At 44.7% G+C, this 24,885-nt stretch overlaps 1 protein-coding gene across 1 annotated transcript in view; it reads right to left on the bottom strand.

The window, feature by feature from the left end:
• Window positions 1-24,885, bottom strand: part of LOC147725146 (E3 ubiquitin-protein ligase TRIM39-like) — a 191,041-nt gene that overhangs the window by 11,312 nt on the left and 154,844 nt on the right. The window contains exon 5 of the mRNA XM_086918187.1: window positions 22,277-22,395. Coding sequence (XP_086774313.1) covers window positions 22,277-22,395 — 119 coding nt within the window. The remainder of the gene's footprint in view (window positions 1-22,276; window positions 22,396-24,885) is intronic.

Genomic DNA, 24,885 nt, shown 5'->3' with positions numbered 1-24,885 from the left:
AAGTAAACCGCCCTTCTTGTAGGAAAGGAGAAGAGGCCACACAGGGGAACTTCAGGAGCTGTTTAATAAAGGACAGCGAGGCAAGATGCATTTCGGCATTGTAGCCTTCTTCGGTTGCCGCTGTTACCACGTGATGACACCACCCACGTTTTGAAGTGTCCTGAACCACCCTCATTGGAAGGTGAGTAGTCCCGCCCCAAAGTCACATGCAAATTCGACCAAAGTGGCTCCGATGAGACTACGACTCTCAGAAGCCATCACACCTGGGAAGTCGAACTCGGGGAAGGAACGTTATGCAGGATCCAAAGCGTAGAAATGAAAGTGGAGAAACCACGTTTAAAATATAGTCCAACAAACTCCCTCCGGTCCCCTTTACAGTCCAAAACCCCAGTGCAGTGCAGTCGGGTCATGAGCCAAACATCCGATGATCTTAACTCCTCGTCAAGTTACGAGCTGCCACTGACAGTAACACACTGACTGACCTTGCAACAGGGGCGGGCAGGAGAAGGATCCGGTATGCCGGAAAACAACGAAAGCCTTGACAGCTGGTGCCAGCATCCCTCCTGCCGCTTGTTTAGACGGGGCCTCCAGCGCACCACTGGCCAGTGCGTGAATTAGATGAAAAGTAAACCGCCCTTCTTGTAGGAAAGGAGAAGAGGCCACACAGGGGAACTTCAGGAGCTGTTTAATAAAGGACAGCGAGGCAAGATGCATTTCGGCATTGTAGCCTTCTTCGGTTGCCGCTGTTACCACGTGATGACACCACCCACGTTTTGAAGTGTCCTGAACCACCCTCATTGGAAGGTGAGTAGTCCCGCCCCAAAGTCACATGCAAATTCGACCAAAGTGGCTCCGATGAGACTACGACTCCCAGAAGCCATCACACCTGGGAAGTCGAACTCGGGGAAGGAACGTTATGCAGGATCCAAAGCGTAGAAATGAAAGTGGAGAAACCACGTTTAAAATATAGTCCAACAAACTCCCTCCGGTCCCCTTTACAGTCCAAAACCCCAGTGCAGTGCAGTCGGGTCATGAGCCAAACATCCGATGATCTTAACTCCTCGTCAAGTTACGAGCTGCCACTGACAGTAACACACTGACTGACCTTGCAACAGGGGCGGGCAGGAGAAGGATCCGGTATGCCGGAAAACAACGAAAGCCTTGACAGCTGGTGCCAGCATCCCTCCTGCCGCTTGTTTAGACGGGGCCTCCAGCGCACCACTGGCCAGTGCGTGAATTAGATGAAAAGTAAACCGCCCTTCTTGTAGGAAAGGAGAAGAGGCCACACAGGGGAACTTCAGGAGCTGTTTAATAAAGGACAGCGAGGCAAGATGCATTTCGGCATTGTAGCCTTCTTCGGTTGCCGCTGTTACCACGTGATGACACCACCCACGTTTTGAAGTGTCCTGAACCACCCTCATTGGAAGGTGAGTAGTCCCGCCCCAAAGTCACATGCAAATTCGACCAAAGTGGCTCCGATGAGACTACGACTCCCAGAAGCCATCACACCTGGGAAGTCGAACTCGGGGAAGGAACGTTATGCAGGATCCAAAGCGTAGAAATGAAAGTGGAGAAACCACGTTTAAAATATAGTCCAACAAACTCCCTCCGGTCCTATATATATTACCTACTGGCGGTCGCCAGTAGTTAGTTATAGTTAGGATTTTTTTCAATGCAAAATCTCAAAATTCTATTTGGAATAACTTTGGCGCCGGTTGACGAATCTGCCTGAAAATTTCCTCAAATTTGCCTCGCGGAGCTCCGGTCCTTTCTTGAAAGTTTGGGGTGATTCGTCAAGCGGGGCCGAGATAAAAGGGGGGTCCCAAAACGTGTTTTCCCCATGTTAATTTCCATAGGGCGGTCGACCTCACTTTTAGCCCGAAAAGCTGAATGAATTTCCACCAAACTTGGCAAAATTGTAGGGACTGGCAGCCCGATGTGCCTTTGCTATGTCTCAAGATATGTGCTCCAGTGGTTTTTGAGTAATTTAGGTTAAAAAAAAAAATATATATATATATATATCTATGGCAGCGCTCCGGTACGCGCACCGGGCCCGCCACTCGACTTGCGCACGGAAAGCTGATTGGCTCTCGGGTGTCTGTAAACATTCCAAACAGTCCGGAGCGGCCGCCATCTTGTGTCTCGGTAAAATCGAGACACAAGAGGTGGCAAAAACAAAGGGGGAAATGACCATAAGGGGGCAGAGTAGACCCTCCCTGACCCCCTAAGTTTGATGTGGGGGCTATAAAAGGGCCCCGCGGGGCAAACATTTTTTAATTTATTTTTTTCGATTTTCCCGGGGAGCGCACCGGGGAGCGTACCATGGGGAAAAAAGAATGACAGACTTTAAAAAAAATGAAGCCTTTTTTTATAAATTGGAGGTAGTTCTAAAAAGAACTGTTTTTTTTATTCTTTTTGTTTTATATTTTTTTATTGTTTTTTTGAACAATTTTTTACTTTTTTTGGCTTTTATGAACAGTTTTATATATTTTTTTATTTTTATAGGGAAAAACAAAAAACTGGGATTTGGAAACGGCTCAACTGGAGCAAAAAAAAACCAGGAAAAAATGTAGGCTTCTTTGTGCATTTGTGGTTATCACCAGCAAGCATGATGAGTGTAATGCTCTGCTCACCATAAGTGATTAATTTCCCACAATGTACACAAACAATTTTGTATCCCCCAAACTTTGGTTGGATACTTGGAATCAACTGACTTGCTTCTGGACCCGATGGAGTGGGTTCTTTGGTTGTTGAGGTTGTGCCAGATGATTGGGGTAGGTTTTTGCAGAGTTCTCTCATCTCTGCAGCTGAAAAGTTAATAGGGTGCAAACGCTGCATATGCCTAATTATTGTATGATTCCTAAAGGAATATTTTTTTGTAGGGTTCCCCCTGGATAGCACAGCACCACAGATGAGACAGGTCACCTTTGCAGCGTTTACTTTTTTTAAACCAGTTGGGATTTTAAAAAACTCCCATATGAAGTGCTCCTTAGGTTTGTATGGTAGAGTGTTTTCTTGCAGGAACTGCCTTGTCCCTTCCTCCTCTTCCTCCTCCTCCTCCTCCTCCTCTTCTTCTTGACCACCAATGAGATGTTCTGGTGGTCCTTTTGGTGGTGGTTGTGGTGGTGGTGGGGCAGATGATCCAGCTGCTGCTGCTACTGTAGCCATTTCTGAGTAGAAATAGGTAGTAATAGCTCTGGAAACAGGTCTTCCTCACTCAAAGTACAAAGTGAGAATGAGGAAAAAAGGTGGGGTCTTTCATCATTTGGAAAAAAAAATGTTCTGAACCAATGAAAAGTGTTATTTACTTTTCAAAAGACCAGGAGTTTCATCATTATGAAACCAAAACTGTTATGAACCAATGAAAAGTGTTATTTTCAGGTCACATGACCCGACGCGCTTATGCTACGCGCCCGAGGCGCTTACGTAGCGCGTTCGTATGCGCGTGGGTGCTTACGGACGCGCTTACGCCGTGCGTATCACGCGGACGCCTCTACGCGATACATCATGATGATGTTTTCGTTCGCGCCAATAGCGCTAACGGGATGCTCACCGGTACGCGCCCCGGTGTGGCGCAGCAAAATTGCGTTGACCAGGGCGCTCCCCGGTACGCGCCCCGGGAGCGCCCCTGGGCAAAAAAAATAAAAAAAATAAACAAAAATAATAAAATAGTATTATATAAATATACAATATAGGATTCATTATGAAACATATTACATTTCATAGGTTTGAGGTCCTATATATAGTTAGGAATTAGCATTTAAAAAACCTATGAAATTCACTGAAAAAACCATAGGTTTCACACCAGTTATAGTTAGGAATTAGCATTTAAAAAACCTATTAAATTCACTGAAAAAACCATAGGTTTCACACCAGTTACAGTTAAATGGAAATTTTACTGATGTCATGAGTGATGTCACTGACCATGTCATTAGTGATGTAATATGTGACGTCATCAGCAGTGCATTGCAGGCGCGCAAGTTATAGTGAGTCCAACTAACTATAACGTGGGAATTTCAATGGTTTTATGTCAGTAAAATTTCCAGCTAACTATAACTGGTGTGAAACCTATGGTTTTTTCAGTGAATTTAATAGGTTTTTTAAATGCTAATTCCTAACTATAACTGGTGTGAAACCTATGGTTTTATCAGTGAATATATATATATATATATATATATATATATATATATATATATATATATATATATATATATAGAGAGAGAGAGAGAGAGAGAGACTATATCTTGGGCGGCATTTGACGCATATTCACAAAAAATGTTTTTTTTGTGATTTCCCATTAGGAGCTTTGAACACAGGCACTAGATGGAATTACACAAAATTTAAGTAGGAAGGTAGATTTTGGTTCACAGATCACACTTTCAGCTGTCTGGTGTAAATCCGCTCAGTAATTGTTGAGAAATTTAAGGGAAAGCAAATAAGGATATCTGGGCAGAGCCTAAGCACAAATCTCATGGTGAGATCTGATTGGCCATCAGCACTTCAACCAGAAAATGATGGTATCTGTCTTGGGACCAATATACATGACCGCATCCTATTGAAATACATTGTAGTGAATGGCAGGTTTTGAGGGTCACAAAAAGGAGAACGTATAAAGGGTGATAACAGATTTTAGTTACAATATAATCCACTTATTGCTACGATTAATTTACCCTGTGAAAACTCCTTCTGCTGGCATTTCAAGAATCATGTTTCAGAGAAAACAGTTTTTTCATGATTTTTCCAAGAGATTTTATAAAAATGTTCTAGAAACTAAAACGCTTGCCAGTTTGATGTTGATGATCGCGAATGAGGAAAAATCTCACCAAGAGGTGGGTTTTCCTCGCTCACGCTTGCCAACTTGATGTTGACGAACGCAAGCGAGGGAAAAAACTCTACTCCGCTGAGCAAAACTTTTCAGAATCCAGTGAGCACAATGCAGCACAGAGGGTGGAAAACTCTGCAAACTCCGCTAGCGGAGCAGAGTTTACCTACCAGACTTAAACTTGATCGAACTGAAGGAGGAAACTGAAAGTATTTTGCACTGAGAATACTGCAGTAAACGAGGAATTAGGGAGGTTCATAACAGAAAAGTCTCCCTAGATGGCCACCAGAGAAAGAAGACCCCATATATTGCACAAATATAACTCAAATGTAGCCCAAGTATAGCCCAGTGCAAAACACCAACACATATTGCACTTCTTTATAAAAGTGCATTAAAGGGTCAATACATTCTCAGTAATGGAGAGACAATATAAAAAAAATTAAAGATATGTTTTTATTTGCTGCCTTCCCTGCTATTAGATGGTGTTAAGTTGAAAAAGCTGCCATTAATGGTTGCTTTGTGAGAGAGTGGTGTGCCATTCATACGCTTAGTTTTTACATTTCCTGATAGAATTGTATCTATCTGATAACACCAAAAAATAATATTTGATCAAAAACTCAATTTTCAGGCATGTGAATTACATTTAATTTAAAGAAAACATGATTGAAAATATATATATGTGTATGTGAGAATGTTATATTGAATGTATCAAATATTTTTGAGAAAATCTTGGACCTGTATAAGGTAATGTAGGAGTGGTTTTCTGAGTTGCTTTGTAAGTTTAATACAGGTGAGTAAGATGCTTTGTGAGAGGATGAAAATTATTGACTGATTTGTAGACTAGGTCTGTGAGAAGTTGGTTCACAATTTGTTGCTTCGACTTAATATGTTGTACAATAGCTTCTTATTACGTAGTTTAATTGGTAATAAAACAAAACCTTACACATGCATGTATGATGTGCTGGTCTTAAAGAGTGTTTTTCTTTGAATTCTGGGAGTTGTAGTTATTTTACGCTGCTTTGTCAGACAGCTACAGTAGCCCATATTCATTCAGTCACTTACACAGAAACTACGTGTGCATGCAGCAGATTCAAACATAGTTGTGGGCACATCTATATTGTGCTCTTATCCGTAACACAGGGATTGAGGTGTTTGTTTAAAGCCACTTATATAGTTATTCAGCGAGTCATAGAGTCACATGTGGGCACAATTACTTAAACATCACATGGCACTGCTACAGGTGTACTACAATTTCTCAGCTATGTTGGCAAGTACTGATACAACCTTCTCATTCATGTAGAGAAATACTCTTTCCAACATGGATAATGTTTGGTAGTACATTCACTTGTAGTTGATTTGCCATGTAAAAGCAGTTTGTCAAGTCCAAAATCCAAGTTTCAGTATGCACAAGTCACATGCAAGAGATGCTGTGTGTGTGCTATAAAGCATGCTTGTTTGTGCTTAAAAATGTGAGATATTCAGTTCATTAAGTTGCTTGGGCACTTGCATGCCCATGTGCCAAGTACTACATAGAGTATGCTTTCCCTAAAGCAATGTACACACATGTTCGGAAAATCATAAAGCCTCTGTTTCAGCGATTGACACAGCTACAGAAGCACATATAGCTGCAGTCACGCACCAGAAACTTTTAATACGTGCAGCAGACTCAAAGGTAGTTGCAGTCACACCTATGTAGCTCTGATTTGCTTGACACAGGCACTGAAGTATTTCTACAGTCACTTACATACACATGTAAACAGCCTTAAAGCTATTATAGCAGGTACTTACATACCAGCACATTAACTTAAACATTTCATGGTTCTGACATAGTTGTACTTCCACACTCTCACATATATGTAGGCAAGTACTGACACAATCTTCTCAACCATGCAGAGAAATAGTATTTCAAAATGGGTGATGGCTACTATTCAAGACCCTTTCACTGCAAGCTTCACTTGGCATGCTATAGATGTTTCCTGAAGTGTTAAACCCACATTTTAGTGAACATAACACACTTCTAGGATAAGCTACACATATGGCATAAAGGATGTTGTTTTGTGGTTAAGAGATTGACGGATGTGCTTTTGAGTTGAATAAGTCACTTGAGAACTTGTAGGCCCCTGTGAGAATTACTACATTGAATATGCATTCCTAAAGCAAATGATATGCATGTTCACATAAGCATAGACCCTCCCTGCTACCTAAACAAACAGCTACAGATGCACATATACATTCAGTCACTTACTAAAAACTCCAGCAGACTCAAAGGTAGTTGCAGTCAAAGGTTCAAAGCTTTCTATTCCCTTACAGGGGCACTGAAGTATTGAGCGGCCACATACACATTTAGATGGCCACATAGCTACTAATACACACGGGCACATACCAACAAATTTACATAAACTTCTTATGACAGTCATACCCGAGTACTGCTACACTCACTTACATATGTAGGTAAGAATGACACAATCTTTTGAACCTTGCAAATAAATAGTTTGTAGATCATAATCAATGGTTACTAGTGCAGACCCTGAGATTTTAGTTGGGCATAGAAGGTTTTGGTACGATTCATCAAGCGGGTTGACGAGAAAAAGAAGTGTAAAAAAAGCTAATTTTCCCATGTTAATTCCCATTGACTCTTTAGACACGCCTGCAGCCTGAACCACTGAACAGAATTACACCAAATTTAGTACAAAGGTAGCTTTGGTCGGTAGATTCATGTAAATGTGTTCAGTAGTTGTCAAGAAATTTAAAAAAATCCAAATGAATATATATGTGGCGGGGACGGCTTTGTGAATAATAACAAGCTTGTGCACAGTTTTGTAGAGCTCTGATTGGCTGCCAAAACTTCAACCAGAAAGTCATGGCAGCTGTCTTGGGACTCTGCTTCTGCAGAGTCCCCCCAAAAAACAAAAAGAAAGAAAAGGGGGCAGAATAGGAATACCCTCACCCCATAGCCTTGGTCCTGGGGTCCCAGAGAGACCCTGCCAGGGAAAAACAAGCAAAATCACAATAATTCACAAGTTTCCAGCACAAAATGAAGACACTAAAACAAGCACAGACTTCTGCACCGCTTTGTAGTTCGGCCCCCAGCTGGGCCTGGTCCGAGGGGCATGTCTGTTTTATACAACAATAAATATGGAGGGGGATTATTTTGCCCTTGGGACCACCTCCTCCCCAGGGTTGTTGTTTATATTTACCAAGGGACATGCGGACCCTCCCAGGCCACGGGGACACCCACCTCCCCTGAGCTCTTATCATAATTTATCAGGGTGGATGCAGGGATCCCCCAAGGCCCACCACCTTCCTAGGGCTATATTTAGATTTTAGCAGGGGGCCGCATGGACCCCCACAGGCACCGAGGACCATCTTCTCACCAAGGCTTTCTTTTTTTTCAAGGAAGGGGAGGACCACTTCCGCAGGGAAGGCACTTAAAAATCAAAGGATGGGGCCCCCTTCCTGGAATAATAACGGCCCAGGGACTTCCACCCCTCCAGGGCCTGCTCTGGCTATATCCTGGGGTGACCACCCCTGGAACATAGCGGTTTGCTTTTGCTTGGCAGGAGCTGAAAGCTCCCACCAAACAAAATCAAGTGTAGGTTTCATCTTTTTCCCTTCCCCACAAACATGCAGGCAGGGAAAGAGATTAAACTATTGTGGGAGAGCCGGATGGGACCACGGGGGCCTTAACGCTCCTCCTGTGGCCCAAAAGCACACTGGGTATGCTCCAGGGCACCCAGAGACTTATGGATGGGCCCCAGGATATGGGGTCATCTGGGCCTAAATCCACCCTGTAACCTTTGGCTTTTTCAGTGAATGATATATATCTGTTCACTAAAAAAAAACAAAGGTTACAGGTACGATATACTTAGACTTAGAGTTCACTCATATAAAACCAGAGAAATTCAGCCGTTATAGTTACCTGAGCTAACTATAAATTACCCCCGGCAATGCACTGCTTGTTACATCACTGATGACATGGTCAGTGACATCACTGATGAGATTTCAAATGATATTATGGGTGAAATCATCCAGTAAGTATAAATGTGACACTATTTCTATTATCTGAGTGGATGTGAGACTGTTTACATTTGTCTGTGACTGGCTATATGGGTGTTTGAGTGGCTCTATAGGTGAATAAGTGGGTGTGTGAGTAGTTGTATGGGCAAGTGAATGGCTGTTTGAGTGGCTGTATTGGTAAGTGAGTGAGCATGTGAGTAGTTGCTTGGGTGGGTGAGTGACTGTGTGAGTGACTGTATCAGTGGGGCGAGTATCTCTGGCAATGCCTGTTTAGGTGGGGGTGTGACTGTATGGGTGGATGAGAGGCTGTGTGAGTAGCTGTATGGGTCAGTGCATGGCTGTGTGAGGAGCTGTTTGGGTTGGTAAGTGTGTGTGTAAGTGGATGTATTGGTGACTGAGTTGCTATGAGAGTGGATCTGTGGGTGGTTGAGTGGATGTGTGAATGGCTATCTGTGTGACTGGGTGTAAACATGGGTATACAGGTCTGTTAGTGCTTGTTCTAGCAGGTGTATGGGTTAGTTAATGGGTGCATCAGTTATTGTAGTACACCATAGCTATCTGCATGAGTGACTTTATAAGTGTGTAAGTGGGTCTGTGAGCACTTGTATAGATGTATGAATGGGTAGGTAAATGATTGTGTGGGTGCGTGAACAGGTGTGTGAGTGGTTGTATGAGTGTATAACTGGGTAAGTAGATGGTAGTAGGGATCTATGAGTGGGTTGTGTGGGTGTGTGAATGGTTTTATGGGTGTATGAGTGGGTGTGTGAGTGGTTCTGTGGATGATGTCATCAGAGATGTCATTAGTTTTGCCATTTGAAATGTCATCAGTAATATCATAAGTGATGTCACTGACCATGTCATGAGTGATGTAATATGTGAGGTCATAAGCAGTGCATTGCATGGGCATAAGTCATAGTTAGCTCAGGTAACTATAACTGCTGAATTATTATGATTTTGTATGAGTGAAATGTTAACCTAAATATAACATCCCTGTAACCTTTGTTTTTTAGTGAAATTCTATGTTTTTTTTAATTCTATTCCGTAACTATTATGTCCCTGTAACTTTTGTTTTTTTTCAGTGAACTTGTAACCTCTCTCCTTTGAGAGCAGGCAAGTGAATAGTTGCATTGGTCTGTGAATGCGTATGTGAGAGCTTTGTCTGGTGTGTGAGTGGGTGTGGTGTGGGAGTGGCTATATGGGTGTAAGAGTGACTGTGTGAGTGAAGAAAGCCTAGATCAAAAAACTTGTTTTAAACCTCTATCTGGTGTGGTGTCCTTTTATTGCGTGTGTTTCCCTGTCTCAGTGTGAGTGTGTGCTGCACTTCTGCTTAACACCTAGCCTTTGGGTGCCTTCCTGCTCGCGCCAAGCTACCGCAGTGGAATTGGTGACCACAGTTCTTACAATCATAGTTACAGTAAGAAAATTGAAGAGATGAAGGTCCAATAAAATGAAAAGTGAAAGGCAGACAACTCTTAAAAGCTAGGGCGGCAAAGTGAAACTAATCATGGTACAACAGACATATGTAAGTTAAATGCCAAAAAAGGATAACACTGTGTTTCTTCAAGCTAGTCATATTTTAGTTTTGCATTGTAATTACTATTTATGACTGGCATTAGCCAAGACCTTTTGATTAGATAAAAATTATATGCATACTTACCTAAAGTGGCTTTTAGCCAACACACTTCATATATTGGTCTGTTGTTTGCCATTCACATGTTGCTTCCACACTTTACAGCATACAGCATGGGACAACGGGTCAGATGACTAACTTCACTTTGAGTCAATAACTTTTACTCTTCCACAAGGGCACACCCACACACAAGGCATACGCCTTCAGCGCCAGTGTCTTTGTTTTTACTATATTATTACATTAATGTTGCCTTTGTGATAGCTGGATGCTTTCTACCAGCTCTTTATGTTGTATTTGATGTGAGAAACAGTCTGGTGTACTCATGGCACATTCTGCTTCGCGGTTTGTGTAAACTGCTTTTGACTGTCGTCTTCGTATTCTGTTGCGTCTTATCATTTCGCTCTATGTCACCCGTCTTGGGACTTTAAGTTTTTCTTCGTTCTATTTGACACGTTATATTGGCTGAATCAGTCATCACCATGCAACATGTTGGTTATCACTTAATATTCGATCTTTAATGTGTTTGTGCAATGTGACGCTTGGAAAGATCCTACATATATTTTTGTTTGTATTATTTTCAGACTACCCTTGACGAAGGACTTTAATCAGTCTGAAATGCATTGGATAAATCCTCAATGATTCCTTTGCATATTTTGGGATGTTTAAGGATGTCAAACTAGCAATTCGCTAAATGACTTGAACAATTTCCTGTGGATAAAACATGGAATAAATTATGATGGAAACAATAACATTTTGAAGTCTGATTACAATTCTTCAGAACGTTTTTACGTCCAATTGGTTGTGCTCAGAGAGACGGCACTTATCTCAAGTGTCGCAGACTGTTTCTTGATTACCACACCTTGTCGGGGAGTGATATCTCTGGTGCACACCACAACTTAATTCACACTAGCAACTGCGGAGTGCATAACCTCAAGCCTTTTTTGTATTTGATGTGAGCTCATGACACATTCTAGATTTATCAGTTCCTTTCTCCTGCTAACGCTGTTGTAAATTCTCTTTGGAGTGGCCTCTATGTTTGGGCTGCTGCTATTTCAAAGCACACCACATTGTGTCAATGAGAAACTGTTCTTTTTAAAGTTATCTTCTTTTTAGTATCTATGGAATAATCCATGTATGTCATGCTGGTATTTGTTTTAATTAACAGCTATGTTAATATTTGTGGACCAATTCAGTCTCTTTCCTTGAGATTTATAACATCATAGTAGTGGGTCGGTAATGTATGGGGCTTAGATTCAGGGCTGTACGAAGACCCAAAGTCTTACCTTAGCGAAGCACAGGTACCTACAATCTTTATTCAACCTTCCTGTGAGCACTCCAGTAATATATTGTTTCTTATATTTGGCCCAAAAAAGTATCTTGCAAAACAGTGAGTGAAGAATACTTACTTTTTGGCCTAGACTTTGGGCCTCCCCAGAATTGGCTTCCCAGGGCATTCTGAACATCCCATGGTTCCTCTATGTTAAGGATTTATTAGAAAAATCCGGTCTTGACCAAATCTGGTTTTCTCCAGAGAAACTGTGTACGATATCCAAAGCCAGTATAAAAGCAAACTATTGGGAGCGTGTTGCAACTGATAATGTGATGAAGTGCAAAGGGTCCTTATTGCTAACTTTTATTTGCCATTCTAGTCCGTACATTCACAAAGTCACTATACATGTAAATGGAGTAAGTATTGTGAAAAATAAGCAATATGGTGACATATATGTACTTATAAATATGTTCACCCTAATTTCATTAATGAAATTAGAGGGTAGGATACACTTAAAATAATATTTTCAATTTTTGACGAATCTGCAAATGCAAATTCATGGAGTTGTTCCGATCACGTGATCGCAATCAAGAACCATATAGTCCATGTTTTCAGACCCGCAGAGATACCATGGAAACGAAAAATTACAAAACAAAATACAAATGTGATCAATTAGTTTCCCAAAAACATATATTTTACCTTAAGTACATATCTAATTTTTATCTTTTCATATGAAGATAAAGCATCATTATTGAAAGGAAAAAGAGCTACAGTTTAAGAAAAAATACATTACTAAATTTAAAAGCAAAATAAATTGTATAATACCTAGCAATACAAATAAACCCTAGAATTTAACAAAAAAAAATAAACATTACAGGGACATAATATTTTGAAAATAAAATTTGAATAACCTTAGAAATACACTGGTAAAAACAAAGGTTTCAGGGATGTTATCATTAGGAAACACAATTTTTAAAAACATAGAAGTTCACTGAAAAAAACAAAGGTTACAGGCAGGTTATACTTATGCTTAGATTGTACATGCACAAAACCACAGAAATTCAGCAGTTGTAGTTACCGGAGCTAACTATAACTAGCACACCCGAAATATACTGCTTATGACCTCACATATTACGTAACTCATGACAAGGTCAGTGACATCACTGTTGACATCTCAAATGACATCATTGATTACATCATACAGTGATCGTGAGTCTTTTCTGAGGGCTTATGAGTTTTAAACATATATGCTAAGCCACTAGATACGTTAAATTAGTCTACTTTGTGTTCTACTAATCAAATATATATATTAACTACTAGAGGTTGCCCGTAGGTAGTTATTGTTAGGCCTTAGTTTCCACAGACAAAGCATTTTTTGTTTTGCTAATGACTTTGGCGCCATTTGATGAAACTTCATAAAACTAGTATGATAATCACTTCAGCTGCTGCCTGGAAAGTTTCAGGGTGGTTCATGAAGCGGGGGTTGAGAAAAACAGGTGTTTAAAAAAACAAGTCTTTCCTATGCAATTTCCCATAGGGATTTTAGACACAACTACAGCCCGAATGGCTGAACAGGATCATACCAAATTTTGCAGAAATCTAGATCTTGGTCAAGAAAGATCTATTTTTTAATTAAGTGTAAATTCATTCAGTAGTTTTGGGGTTGTTTAAGAAAAAATGTATATATATATCTAGGGACGTGAATCCTCTGCTGACCTGACATATCTGAGGGTGAGATCTGATTGGCTATTAACACTTCGACCAGGAAAGGATGACAGCCATCTTGGGACTATAACAGAGTACCCCAAAAAATGTAAAAAAAGAACAAAAGGGGGAAAGGTAGGAATACCCTAACCCCCTAGATCAGGTGGTGTGGCACCACAAGGACCCTGTTGTTGACCCAAACAATTTTGGCAAAAAAAATTAAAAAACAAGCAACATCTCATGTGCTTGTTTTTTCTAATGCCCTCCAGGTGAGCCAGGTCCTGAGGGGATTTCCTTCCATTTTAAGGGGGAGGAATGTGCATACAGCCCCCCTCCCCAGGCTGCTTTTGCACCCTGGGGACCAATCCCCTCAGGCCCAGCTAATTTCACAAATGGGAAGGGCGCCATGGGGCCATGTTCCCTGGCAATTTCTTCGCCAGGGGCCCTGTCCCCTGGGTCCTGGCAGATTTTTTTAAATGAGAAAGGGTGCCGTGCAGCCCCTTCCTGATTCACATTTGGCCCTGGGTACTCCATTCCCCGGGACCGAGCTGTGCATACAAAAGGGAGAGACGCACACATATGCATGATACATGTGGAAAATTACCATCTACCCATTGCTGGGGTTCGGCCCATATGTGGGCAGTCCAGGCAATGGATATATGGTACAAAAAGGACTTCCCTTATAGATCATCGAAAACAGGGTCGTATTCCTCTGTGTATAGAATGTGCTTTGAAGGGGGGACCTGTAGAAAGGGATCCACGTTGGATTCTGCCTGCAAGAACTAGCAATGGGTGCGTATGCACCCCAAATCCTACATCACTGCAATCTTGAAGCAGGCAGACGGGCCGCCATGGTGGTAAGCTAGCAGTCTTTGCGGTTCAGCCGGGGTCTTCCAGAGGATGTATGATTAAACAGCGATCACTTATACAACGAGTTATACAGCAAGGAGATTTTTACATTTACCAGGGAGATTGGGCGCACACCTGTATATCCGCAAAGTGGAGAGTACTGTGAAGTGGTTGGTACAGGCAAAAGGGCGAGCGGTAATCTCACACAACCGCTCAAGGTTAGACCACGAAGATCCACACAAATAACAATAGAACAACAATGCCCTTGCGCTATACAAATTAGAACATTTTAGTAATGATAGTGTTGAAAAGAGATGATCGGTTTGTATACATCCACACTTTCGGAGTGACTTTAAGAGAATCAATCATCGAAGTTGAGGTGTAAGAGTTCATTGGAAAACGGCACCGGGAACCTCAAGAGGGAGCTTAGCGCGAATAAGGTGTACCCGCCTTTAAGGAAATAGAACGCCATAATTTTGGTCCTTCAAAATACTTGTCGACTCCTCCCGGTAACGACACACAACACTACTGATCAAGATCCCTCAACCACGCAGTCAGCATGTTCACAGTTTTCGAACCACCAAGAAACTTAACCAAAGCAGTGCCCGGAAACGGACATTTCCAGCACTGGTGTCATACTTTCTTCATGAGGCCCTGAAGATTCGCAGTGTGTTCCCTGCGATGAAACACGTGTTGGCATCACTAAAGGAACAATAAACAATTACTTAACACCAAGAACAGAACATCTTTTTTGAACTCTTACACCTCAACTTGGATGATTGATTCTCTTAAAGTCACTCCGAAAGTGTGGATGTATACAAACCAATCACTTATACAACGAGTGCCTAAACCACAAAGCCTAAACAACAATCAAAGCCAAACCACTATGTTTTTACCGACGATTGACTAAATCACGAAAATGTATGAATTGCCACATAACCCGGATCTACCACTACTTTCAAAACAATGCAAGATTTAAACATGAAAAAAAACTGGATTTAAATTAAACAACACTTCTGTTGAAAACTATTTATAGTAAATACATGTTAACTTAACCATCAAATATTCCATTTTTTAAAAATACAGACAAACTTACAAAGAGACAGTAATGGACTGGAAAAAACTATACAATATAAGTCCCTCTTCTTTTTTTTACAATATTGACAGACTAGAATGCTAATTAAAATGTTGGCATAACAAACGGAAAAATAACACAAAATCCCTCAATTAAAGTGATTGTAAAAAAAATAAGTTCTCACAGAAAATACAAAAAATTAAAAAACGGATTCCAGAACATATTTTCATGTTAAAAAAGAATTGACTTAAAAAAACATATAAAAACGTCCAACCATCCTTTTGTTATGTTATGTTATGTTACGAGTTTGATTAAGCGCGAACAGCTGCCCCAGCAACGAGGCGTCCCGGCGCTGACAAACCTTAGAAGCCTACTGAGTGTGAGAGGGAGGGAGAAACAGAAGGCCTAAGACAATGGGAACAGATGGGTTTTGATTGCCTTCCGGAAGGCGGACAGGTTGTCCAGGCAGCGGATGTTCGTGGCAGGGAATTCCAGAGTTTCGCTCCCAGAACTCTGAAGGAGCGACCCCCAACACGACAGAGTTTCATTCGAGGAACAACCTCCAGATGTTGACCTGAGGAACGCAAATTGCGGTGAGGGGTGTAGAGTACTAAAAGCGGGCGAAGGAGTTCAGGGCCTTCAGATTTGAGAAATTTAAAAGCAGTGGTGAGTGCCTTAAATTGAATTCTGGATTCGACCGGGAGCCAGTGTAGCCTTTGTATAGTGGCTCTAGCGGAGCACCTCCTAGGAAGGCCCACTGTGGCCCTAGCCGCTGAATTCTGTACCCATTGCAGCCTTGCTGTCTCTGCTTTATTGGTGCCTAAGAATAGGACACTTGCGTAATCCAACCGAGAAAGTATAATGGATTGGATTATGAGCTGGCGAGTTTTGGGGTAAAAAAAAACGAGTATAGGGTTGAGGCTCCGCAGCAAGCCCACACAAGTAGCAGCCACCTTCTTTGTGTGGGCTTGAAAACTCAGTGAGGAGTCCAACCAGACACCTAGGTTTTTTTACCAGGGTTTTTGGTGATGGGATGGGGCCCAGCAAGGAAGGCCACCAGTAGTCGCTCCAGAAACTGGAGTTTTTTCCGAGGAGCAGCACCCCCGTTTTCCCTGCGTTCAGCTGTAGGCAGTTGCCCGTCATCCACTGGGCAACTGCAGCCAGGCCATCATTAAATCTTGTGGCTGAGATTGAGGGGCCCTCAGTGAGACTGATGACCAGCTGAGTGTCATCAGCGTACGACACCAGCATGAGGTCCCACTCTCTGGCTACAGCCGAGAGAGGTTGCACGTAAAGGTTAAAAAGGGATGGACTGAGTGCAGAGCCCTGAGGGACTCCTTGGCCGATGGAGTGAGGCCGGGAGATAAACGGAGGAGCTGAAACTCGGAAGGATCTGTCCTTCAAGAAGGAACGAAACCAATCAAGGGCCAGGTCACTAATCCCTATGGCCTCCAGGCGTTTAAGCAGGATGTTATGGGAAACCGTGTCAAAGGCTGCGCTGAGATCTAGCAGAATCAGCGCAGCACTCTGACCGGCATCCAGTATCTTCCTGAGATGTTCAGTGGAGGACAAAAGGGCAGACTCGGTACTGTGACCTGGCCTGAACCCATTCTGAGATGGGTCCAAGATGTTATTTTGGACCATGTGGTGTGACAGGACATTGTTTGCGTGAGCTTCTGCTAGCTTAGACACCCAGGGGAGCAGCGAAATGGGCCTAAAGTTTTCCAACTTTGTGGGGTCTAGAGTCCTTTTTTTAAGAATAGGGGTGACCCATGTTTGTTTCCAGCAGGTTGGGACCACTGCCGAAGAAAAGGAGAGATTGAGTAACGTAGCCAAGGAAGGGAGGAAAAAGTCTAAAGACTCAAGAAATTGAGCCGGTCTCATGGGATCTGATGGAGAACCGGACTTAACCTTTCTGCAGAGTTTGGCTAGATCGCCATGGGAGATTTCAGGTAGGAGTGCTAGCCTGGTGCCTTTGATAGAAGGGTTAGAGGAATTAGTGAGGTCGGGGGAGTCCTGTGAGAAGGCACTGTAGATTTTTCTCACCTTATCTATGAAGAAAGAGGCGAGATCCTCGCACTGCTGTGCAGAGGTAATGCAAGCGGCTGGATTGTCGCACTTTTGGAGTTTTTGCACCAGTTTAAAGATGGTTTTAGTAGGGTTGGAGCTGGAGTTGATTTCTCTTGCGTAGAAGGACGCGCGTGCAGCGCGTATGGCTTTATGATAGTATTTTAATTTGGACAGGTAAAGAGCTTTGTCCCTGTCTTTGTATTCCTTTCTCCAATTACGTTCGGCTACTTTACATTCTTTTCGCATAAGTTTCAGATTTTCATTATACCATGGGTTGGAGGGGGAGCTACGTCCTTTCGTCCATTTAGCTGGTATAAGGGTGTGAAGTCCTTTAGTGATCCAATCCTGGAAAGCAGCATAGGACATATTGATATCATTAGTGGCCTTGTTTCTGGAATTCTCCTAGAGTGATGGAGAGGTCATCAGTTTGTAATTTATGCCAAGGTCTCTTAAGACGAGAAAGAGGCGGTTCTTTACTGGGCGGTTTTCTTACCATTATCGTAACTTTGATAAGAAAGTGGTCAGTCCATCCCATGGGCTTGGGTAGGTCAGCTCTGGCCTCCGGGATGTTGGTAAACACGGGGTCAAGTAAATGGCCTGCAGAGTGCGTAGTGGTCTGAATAAGAGGAGTTAGCTGTAAAGCTGTGAGGTCCGCCAAAAGGTTTCTGATGGTGGGGTCCGAAATGGAGTCAAAGTGGAGGTTAAGATCTCCCAGTATGGTGAAATTGGCCGAGGTCACTACTAGGCCATGAGCTACCTCTAGGAGTTCCTCAATAAACATAGAGGTGGGACCTGGAGGTCGGTAGATGTAAAGGCCGGAAAGGGAGAAATGGGGGCCCGTAGTGATTTTAAAACGGGCACTTTCAAACCCCTTAATGTCTTCCTTCAAGAAAGAGCAGGAATATAGTGTTCGATAGATGACGGCTATGCCACCACCCCTAGTGTCTCTATTGATAGATTTCATAGAGAATCCATCCAGCAGCGTAAGACTTGGAATGCTGGTCAGCTCTTCCTGAAGCCAGGTTTCACATAAGAATAAGATATCTGGGTTCTCATCAGTTAAGAGAGTATTGACCTCTGGATGGTGTTTTACAAGAGACCTGACATTCAGTTGGAGGACCGTGAGAGGGGTGTGCTTTGGCATACCGGCTCTATGTCCAGGTAGGCAGGGTTTGGGTGTGACAAAGTTACAGAACTCACATTGTAGGTCAGTCTGTCCGAGACAGCCAGCTAGCTTGTGACATCTCTGCCCCGAGTTGAGTGCGTGAAGACATTCTCTATCATAAAGATAAACAATCCGAGGATTTTGAGCAGGGGGACAGGCGAGAGGTGATGTCTTGGCGATGACGGGCGTAGACGGGCGTAGACGGGCTTGCCTTAGGCGCGCCTTAGGCACGCAAACGGCGCGCCCGCTGCGCCTTCTGCTGCGCGTACGATGAATGCACATAATATAAAGGGGGGGAGGGTTGGGGGTGTGGCCTCCAAGGGGGCATGGCCTCGCGTCTCGCTTGCAATGGCGGCGGGATTTGTTTAGTGCTCGGAGTCCGCTGTCAGCGTAGAGTCAGCTGTGCGGTGAGCTCTGGAGCCAAGTCCTGTGGTGCCAGGGAAGGGTGAGTGCTTTTAAAATCAGCAAGAAAATAGGTTGACATACAAGTTTTAAAAACAGTGCAGGTAACTCCCGGCTTCCGCCTCAGGAGGATACAAGATTCTGGTCAAGACGCTAGTGATCAGCGTTTTATACCATGCTGGGCGGGGGGCGTGGCCTCCAAGGGGGCGTGGCCTCGCGTCTCGCTGGCAATGGTGGCGGGATTTGTTTGGTGCTTTGAGTCCGCTGTCAGCGTAGAGTCAGCTGTGCGGTGAGCTCAGGAGCCAAGTCCTGTGGTGCCAGGGAAGGGTGAGTGCTTTTAAAATCAGCAAGAAAATAGGTGACATACAAGTTTTAAAAACAGTGCAGATAACTCCCGGCTTCCGCCTCAGGAGGATACAAGATTCATTTTGTGACCATTTCAACTGTGAAAACCAGAGAGAACAGTTGCATCAAACACAGGTCAGAATCACATCTTTGAAAAACAACACTACAGTGCAATCCACTGGCCTAACAAGGTAAATTTATGCAAAGTCTATTATAACGTCAGCGTAAATAAAATAAGGAAATTTACGAGTGAATAAAAAATATTATATTCATAACTTTTTTATTTAATTATTGACACTTACCTCTGGTTCAGGAGGTCGTGGTTGTGGTCATTGTTTAGGAGTCGTTGTTAAGCCCCCGTGTTGTTAGGGATCCATTATTAAGATTGTTTCTCCTTCGGAAAGGTGATCCACCCAACTTGTAACACTGCAGTTGGTCCGCCAAACTCATAATAAGGCCTTAAGTCTGCCCCCAGCGTAAAATGCTCCTGCCCGCTGGGAGCAGACTTTTCAACTGTTTCCCTTCCTACTATGAAGCGAGCAGGAAAACATGAAAAAACTGCCCCTGCCCGCAGGGAGCAGCATTTCTTTCTACCCCCATCTGATGAGGGCAATGCCGGCTCCCGTTAGCGCCGGGAAGCTGGCTGGGGCACTGTGGCTCCCCCGCGGCCTCCAACAAAAATGAAGTGAATGCTCAGGGTTGGCTCCAGGTACCCACCCACTACTGAAATGGCCCTGGGGTAGGGGTCCCTGAGGCCGAAATCAGCTCAAAGAGGGGGACAGCCCTCTCCCATTTATACATAGCCAGGCCCTGGGGGATTGGGTCCCGAGGGCCAAAATAGGCACAGGGAAGGGAGCTACATTCCTCCTATCCATCGATAACGTAGCCGGGCCCCGGGAGATGGGGGCACCAAAACCAGTCCTTGGACAGGGGCCACATGGCCCCCTTCCCTATATATTTATGACATAGACCACAGGGATTTGGTCCCCGTGGTCCCTATTGGCCCGGAGAGGGGGACTGCGTGCCCCCCTTCCTCAATGAAGTATATGTGGGGTACCTTGGGAGGACTCCAGGGCACCCACCCATTACTAGACACCCCTCCCTCTTTATACAATGGCCGGGCCCCAGGAGATGAGGTCCCCGGGGCCAAAATACAGCCCGGGGAGTGGGTCACATACCCCGTCCCAAAAATAATGTTGTAACCCCCAGGGGATGGGGTCTCTGGGCACAATATCATCCTTGGAAAGGGGGCTGTGTGCCCCCTTAAAAGTTTAAGGCCTTTGAGGCATAGGTCACAGGGCCAGGCCGCAAGCCAGGCCTTATGGCCAACCCCCACCTCATTAAAAAACATTGAAATTCACAGTAAAAATCAAACACACACAAAACCATGAAATTTAGCAGTTATACTAAGAAACTATAACTCCTGCCCTAAGGTATCTATAGCGTGTAGCTTTGCCATGCCTTGCTAATATCCCCGTTTTTATGATATAATTGATAATATCAGTGCAACATTTGCTGTAAACGTGTTGATGAGATAACTGTGCCTAGCTGGGGCATGGGTTATAGTAACCTTAGGGTACGGTTTATAGTGTCTTGACATAACTCAAACTTTAACTGCTGAATTTCTGTGGTTTTGTGTGTGAAAATTCTGAACCTAAATATAACGGGCCTGTAACATTTCGTTTTTTTAGTCACTACTCATAACAAAGGAGTTTTACATGAGGAAGGTAGTGGCGTTCTGAGCGGCTGAAACTTGCACTTTTGCATGTGCAATACATTTTCTGTGAGAGGAAAGGAGCTAGCATCTGTACATTTTTGTTGACACGGAGGGAAGGGTGCTCTTCTGCAAGTGTATACAGGTTAGTGTGTGGAAAGTTTGTGCCTCACCTGTTCTGAGTGTAGAAAGCTTGTACATCTACATTTCCCACCCATTCTGGGTGCAGAAATCACCCACACCCTATGTGTCCCAGACAAATTCTGAGAATAGGAAGCTTGCACCTCTGTGTGTGTTACCTACTGTGAGTAATGCAAGCTTGTACTTCTACCTCTCATGGACATGTGAACAGTGAGGGAAGCTTGCACTACTGTTGCAAATAGAGAAACTGTTCTGAGAGAGGGGAGCCTGCACTTCTGTTTGTGTAGATATTGTCTCAGTGTGGAATACTTGCACTTCTATCTGAAGGTGTGAGACCTCTCAGAGTGACAGAAGCTTGCACTTATGCATCCTCTGGACATGTTCAGAGTGAGGAAACCTAGCACCAACGCCAAAAACCACTACAGAGCACACATTATTGCAAGCATTAAACATCACACTCTACCAGACAGCAAACACAATACTAGGCTGTCCTAGATAGCACACTGCACCAGACTGCATACAGTGCACACCGTGCAAAACACCCACTGTACTAAAAAGAGTATCAGACATCACACTGCAGTCAACAATGCTCTGCACTTGAGACTGCCTGTACCACACAGCAAACTGTGGTAGATGGAGAAGAGCAGGATTGCTTCTGATAATAGTTAATGCTATGCAGTGTCTCATGTAAGAGGACTGTACTGCAACACACACAGACTCCTGCATTAAACACACGTGGTTCAAAGCTCAAGTAACTTTCCCAGGACAATAGATGGAGCAGGCAGTAGGACTGTAGTGCAGTGTATACAGGCTCCAGGATCAGACACGCCTCAGTGTGATTGTGTTCATGCTGGAGCTCTGCCATGAAGAAACCCCTGTGAACTGCTAGTCATTTTCATTGACTGCTGTTCTAGGCCTCGGCAGGAGGGTCTGGACTTAGAAGAGGTATTTTCCCACATCAATCTGAGGGTCACATTGGAACCTTTTGCCCCCAGTTGTGGAAGCTGGAGGTCCACCAAAGATATCAGTGTGGGTTTCAAAATACAATTGCATTAAGCTCAAGAACACTTACCTTCATATTTCCTCATCTCCATTTCAGGTTTCTGAGTTTTTACAGTTTCAATATCTGTTTCTTTTTCTTTTCGTTTCTTCAGCTCCTGCTCTGGACCATAGAACTTTACCTTCGCACATCTGGAAGGACACACACATGAGCTTAGTGCTACAGAACACTCAGAGGCTACACGAGCTGAAAAGGAACAGCACACACAGCCTGTTATTGGAATTAAAATGCTGTACTCATAGGAGCTCCTGCACGACAGCACTTGGTGGGTCTTACCACACACACACACAACCACATACACACACACACATACACACACTGATCTCTAGAGGTATCACAAACTGTCCCTTCCACTCTGAATGCCCCTCTGCTCAAAACCCTGCAGGAACTAGCACATGATAATACAAGCTTCAGGATCTAGGAGGAAACAGAGAAAGAATCGGCTTCTCTCTCAATCTTTATTCCTCCCTCACATGCTTTTATGTTTCCCCCTCTCTTTGGTCCTTTCTTTCTCTCTTCCAGAAATCTCCAGGGATATCCGAGGTAACTGTGAACATTCCCTGTTATTAGAAACACAAACACTCACACACTAACTCTATGTGCCATGTTGTTTCTACTGTGTTTCACCCTCTCCTTTCCCCACTTTCTGTCTCTCACTGTGACTCTAACAGCACAAACATGATTGTGAAACTACACTCACTCTCTTGTCATCACTATCCCAGCATGTGTTTCTCTCCCAGTCCCTCTTTGCTTCCCTGTAACTGAAAAACATGTCACTACACCCACACACACACGCACACACACGCACACACACACGCACACACACGCACACACACACACACATTTACACACACACACTTTCTTTCTCAATAGCACTATTGCTTTGTTTGTCTCTTTCTCTCACACTTCTTGGGATCTCAAAGACAGAAGTTAAAAATCAGACACACTCTATCTCTCTCACTCCATTTTATAATCTATGAACATGCCTCCTGATCTTCTATTCACTCTCATGATCCCCTACATCTGTCTGTCTCACTCGCTCTTTTTTTGTGTCTATGTCACTCTCTCTCTGCCTCCCTTAGACGTCCTGCCCATGAATATCTCAGTAGTGCAGAGTATATGTGTCTGTGAAATCCTGCATGCTGCCCCCTCTTGGCGAAAGCTTTCAATCTGGAATTACTGAATGCTGGGATACCTCATCGACCCTGTGGGAGAGCTGCTCCTGTTTGTTTGCCCGCTTTCCGGCCACTTCGCCACCACGCCTCGCGGCCCCCGCTCCGCGGGAGCCGCTCGTAGGCGAGAGACCTTGCTAAGGATCCAGCCCTGGTTTTGCCAAGTGCTTTGTGCACCAACGTCCCTTCAAGGAAACCACAGCCTGACTGCAAGCCCAGAGGCGGGACTGCGAGGACCAGCGTGCTCAGCGGCGCTGATCGGCCGCAGCTGGTCCTCTTCCCGCCCCCTCCACCGTCAAAACACCGCGGTGTGAGTGCTGCTGCCTGGGATACCTCATCGACCCTGTGGGAGAGCTGCTCCTGTTTGTTTGCCCGCTTTCCGGCCACTTCGCCACCACGCCTCGCGGCCCCCGCTCCGCGGGCGCCGCTCGTAGGCGAGAGACCTTGCTAAGGATCCAGTCCTGGTTTTGCCACGTGCTTTGTGCACCAACGTCCCTTCAAGGAAACCACAGCCTGACTGCAAGCCCAGAGGCGGGACTGCGAGGACCAGGGTGCTCAGCGGCGCTGATCGGCCGCAGCTGGTCCTCTTCCCGCCCCCTCCACCGTCAAAACACCGCGGTGTGAGTGCTGCTGCCTGGGATACCTCATCGACCCTGTGGGAGAGCTGCTCCTGTTTGTTTGCCCGCTTTCCGGCCACTTCGCCACCACGCCTCGCGGCCCCCGCTCCGCGGGAGCCGCTCGTAGGCGAGAGACCTTGCTAAGGATCCAGTCCTGGTTTTGCCACGTGGTTTGTGCACCAACGTCCCTTCAAGGAAACCACAGCCTGACTGCAAGCCCAGAGGCGGGACTGCGAGGACCAGCGTGCTCAGCGGCGCTGATCGGCCGCAGCTGGTCCTCTTCCCGCCCCCTCCACCGTCAAAACACCGCGGTGTGAGTGCTGCTGCCTGGGATACCTCATCGACCCTGTGGGAGAGCTGCTCCTGTTTGTTTGCCCGCTTTCCGGCCACTTCGCCACCACGCCTCGCGGCCCCCGCTCCGCGGGCGCCGCTCGTAGGCGAGAGACCTTGCTAAGGATGCAGTCCTGGTTTTGCCACGTGCTTTGTGCACCAACGTCCCTTCAAGGAAACCACAGCCTGACTGCAAGCCCAGAGGCGGGACTGCGAGGACCAGCGTGCTCAGCGGCGCTGATCGGCTGCAGCTGGTCCTCTTCCCGCCCCCTCCACCGTCAAAACACCGCGGTGTGAGTGCTGCTGCCTGGGATACCTCATCGACCCTGTGGGAGAGCTGCTCCTGTTTGTTTGCCCGCTTTCCGGCCACTTCGCCACCATGCCTCGCGGCCCCCGCTCCGCTGGCGCCGCTCGTAGGCGAGAGACCTTGCTAAGGATCCAGTCCTGGTTTTGCCACATGCTTTGTGCACCAACATCCCTTCAAGGAAACCACAGCCTGACT

This window comes from Lissotriton vulgaris, chromosome 4_1, assembly GCF_964263255.1.
Source record: "Lissotriton vulgaris chromosome 4_1, aLisVul1.2, whole genome shotgun sequence".
Lineage (NCBI taxonomy): Eukaryota > Metazoa > Chordata > Amphibia > Caudata > Salamandridae > Lissotriton > Lissotriton vulgaris.
This window is presented reverse-complemented; position numbering and strand designations above follow the sequence as displayed.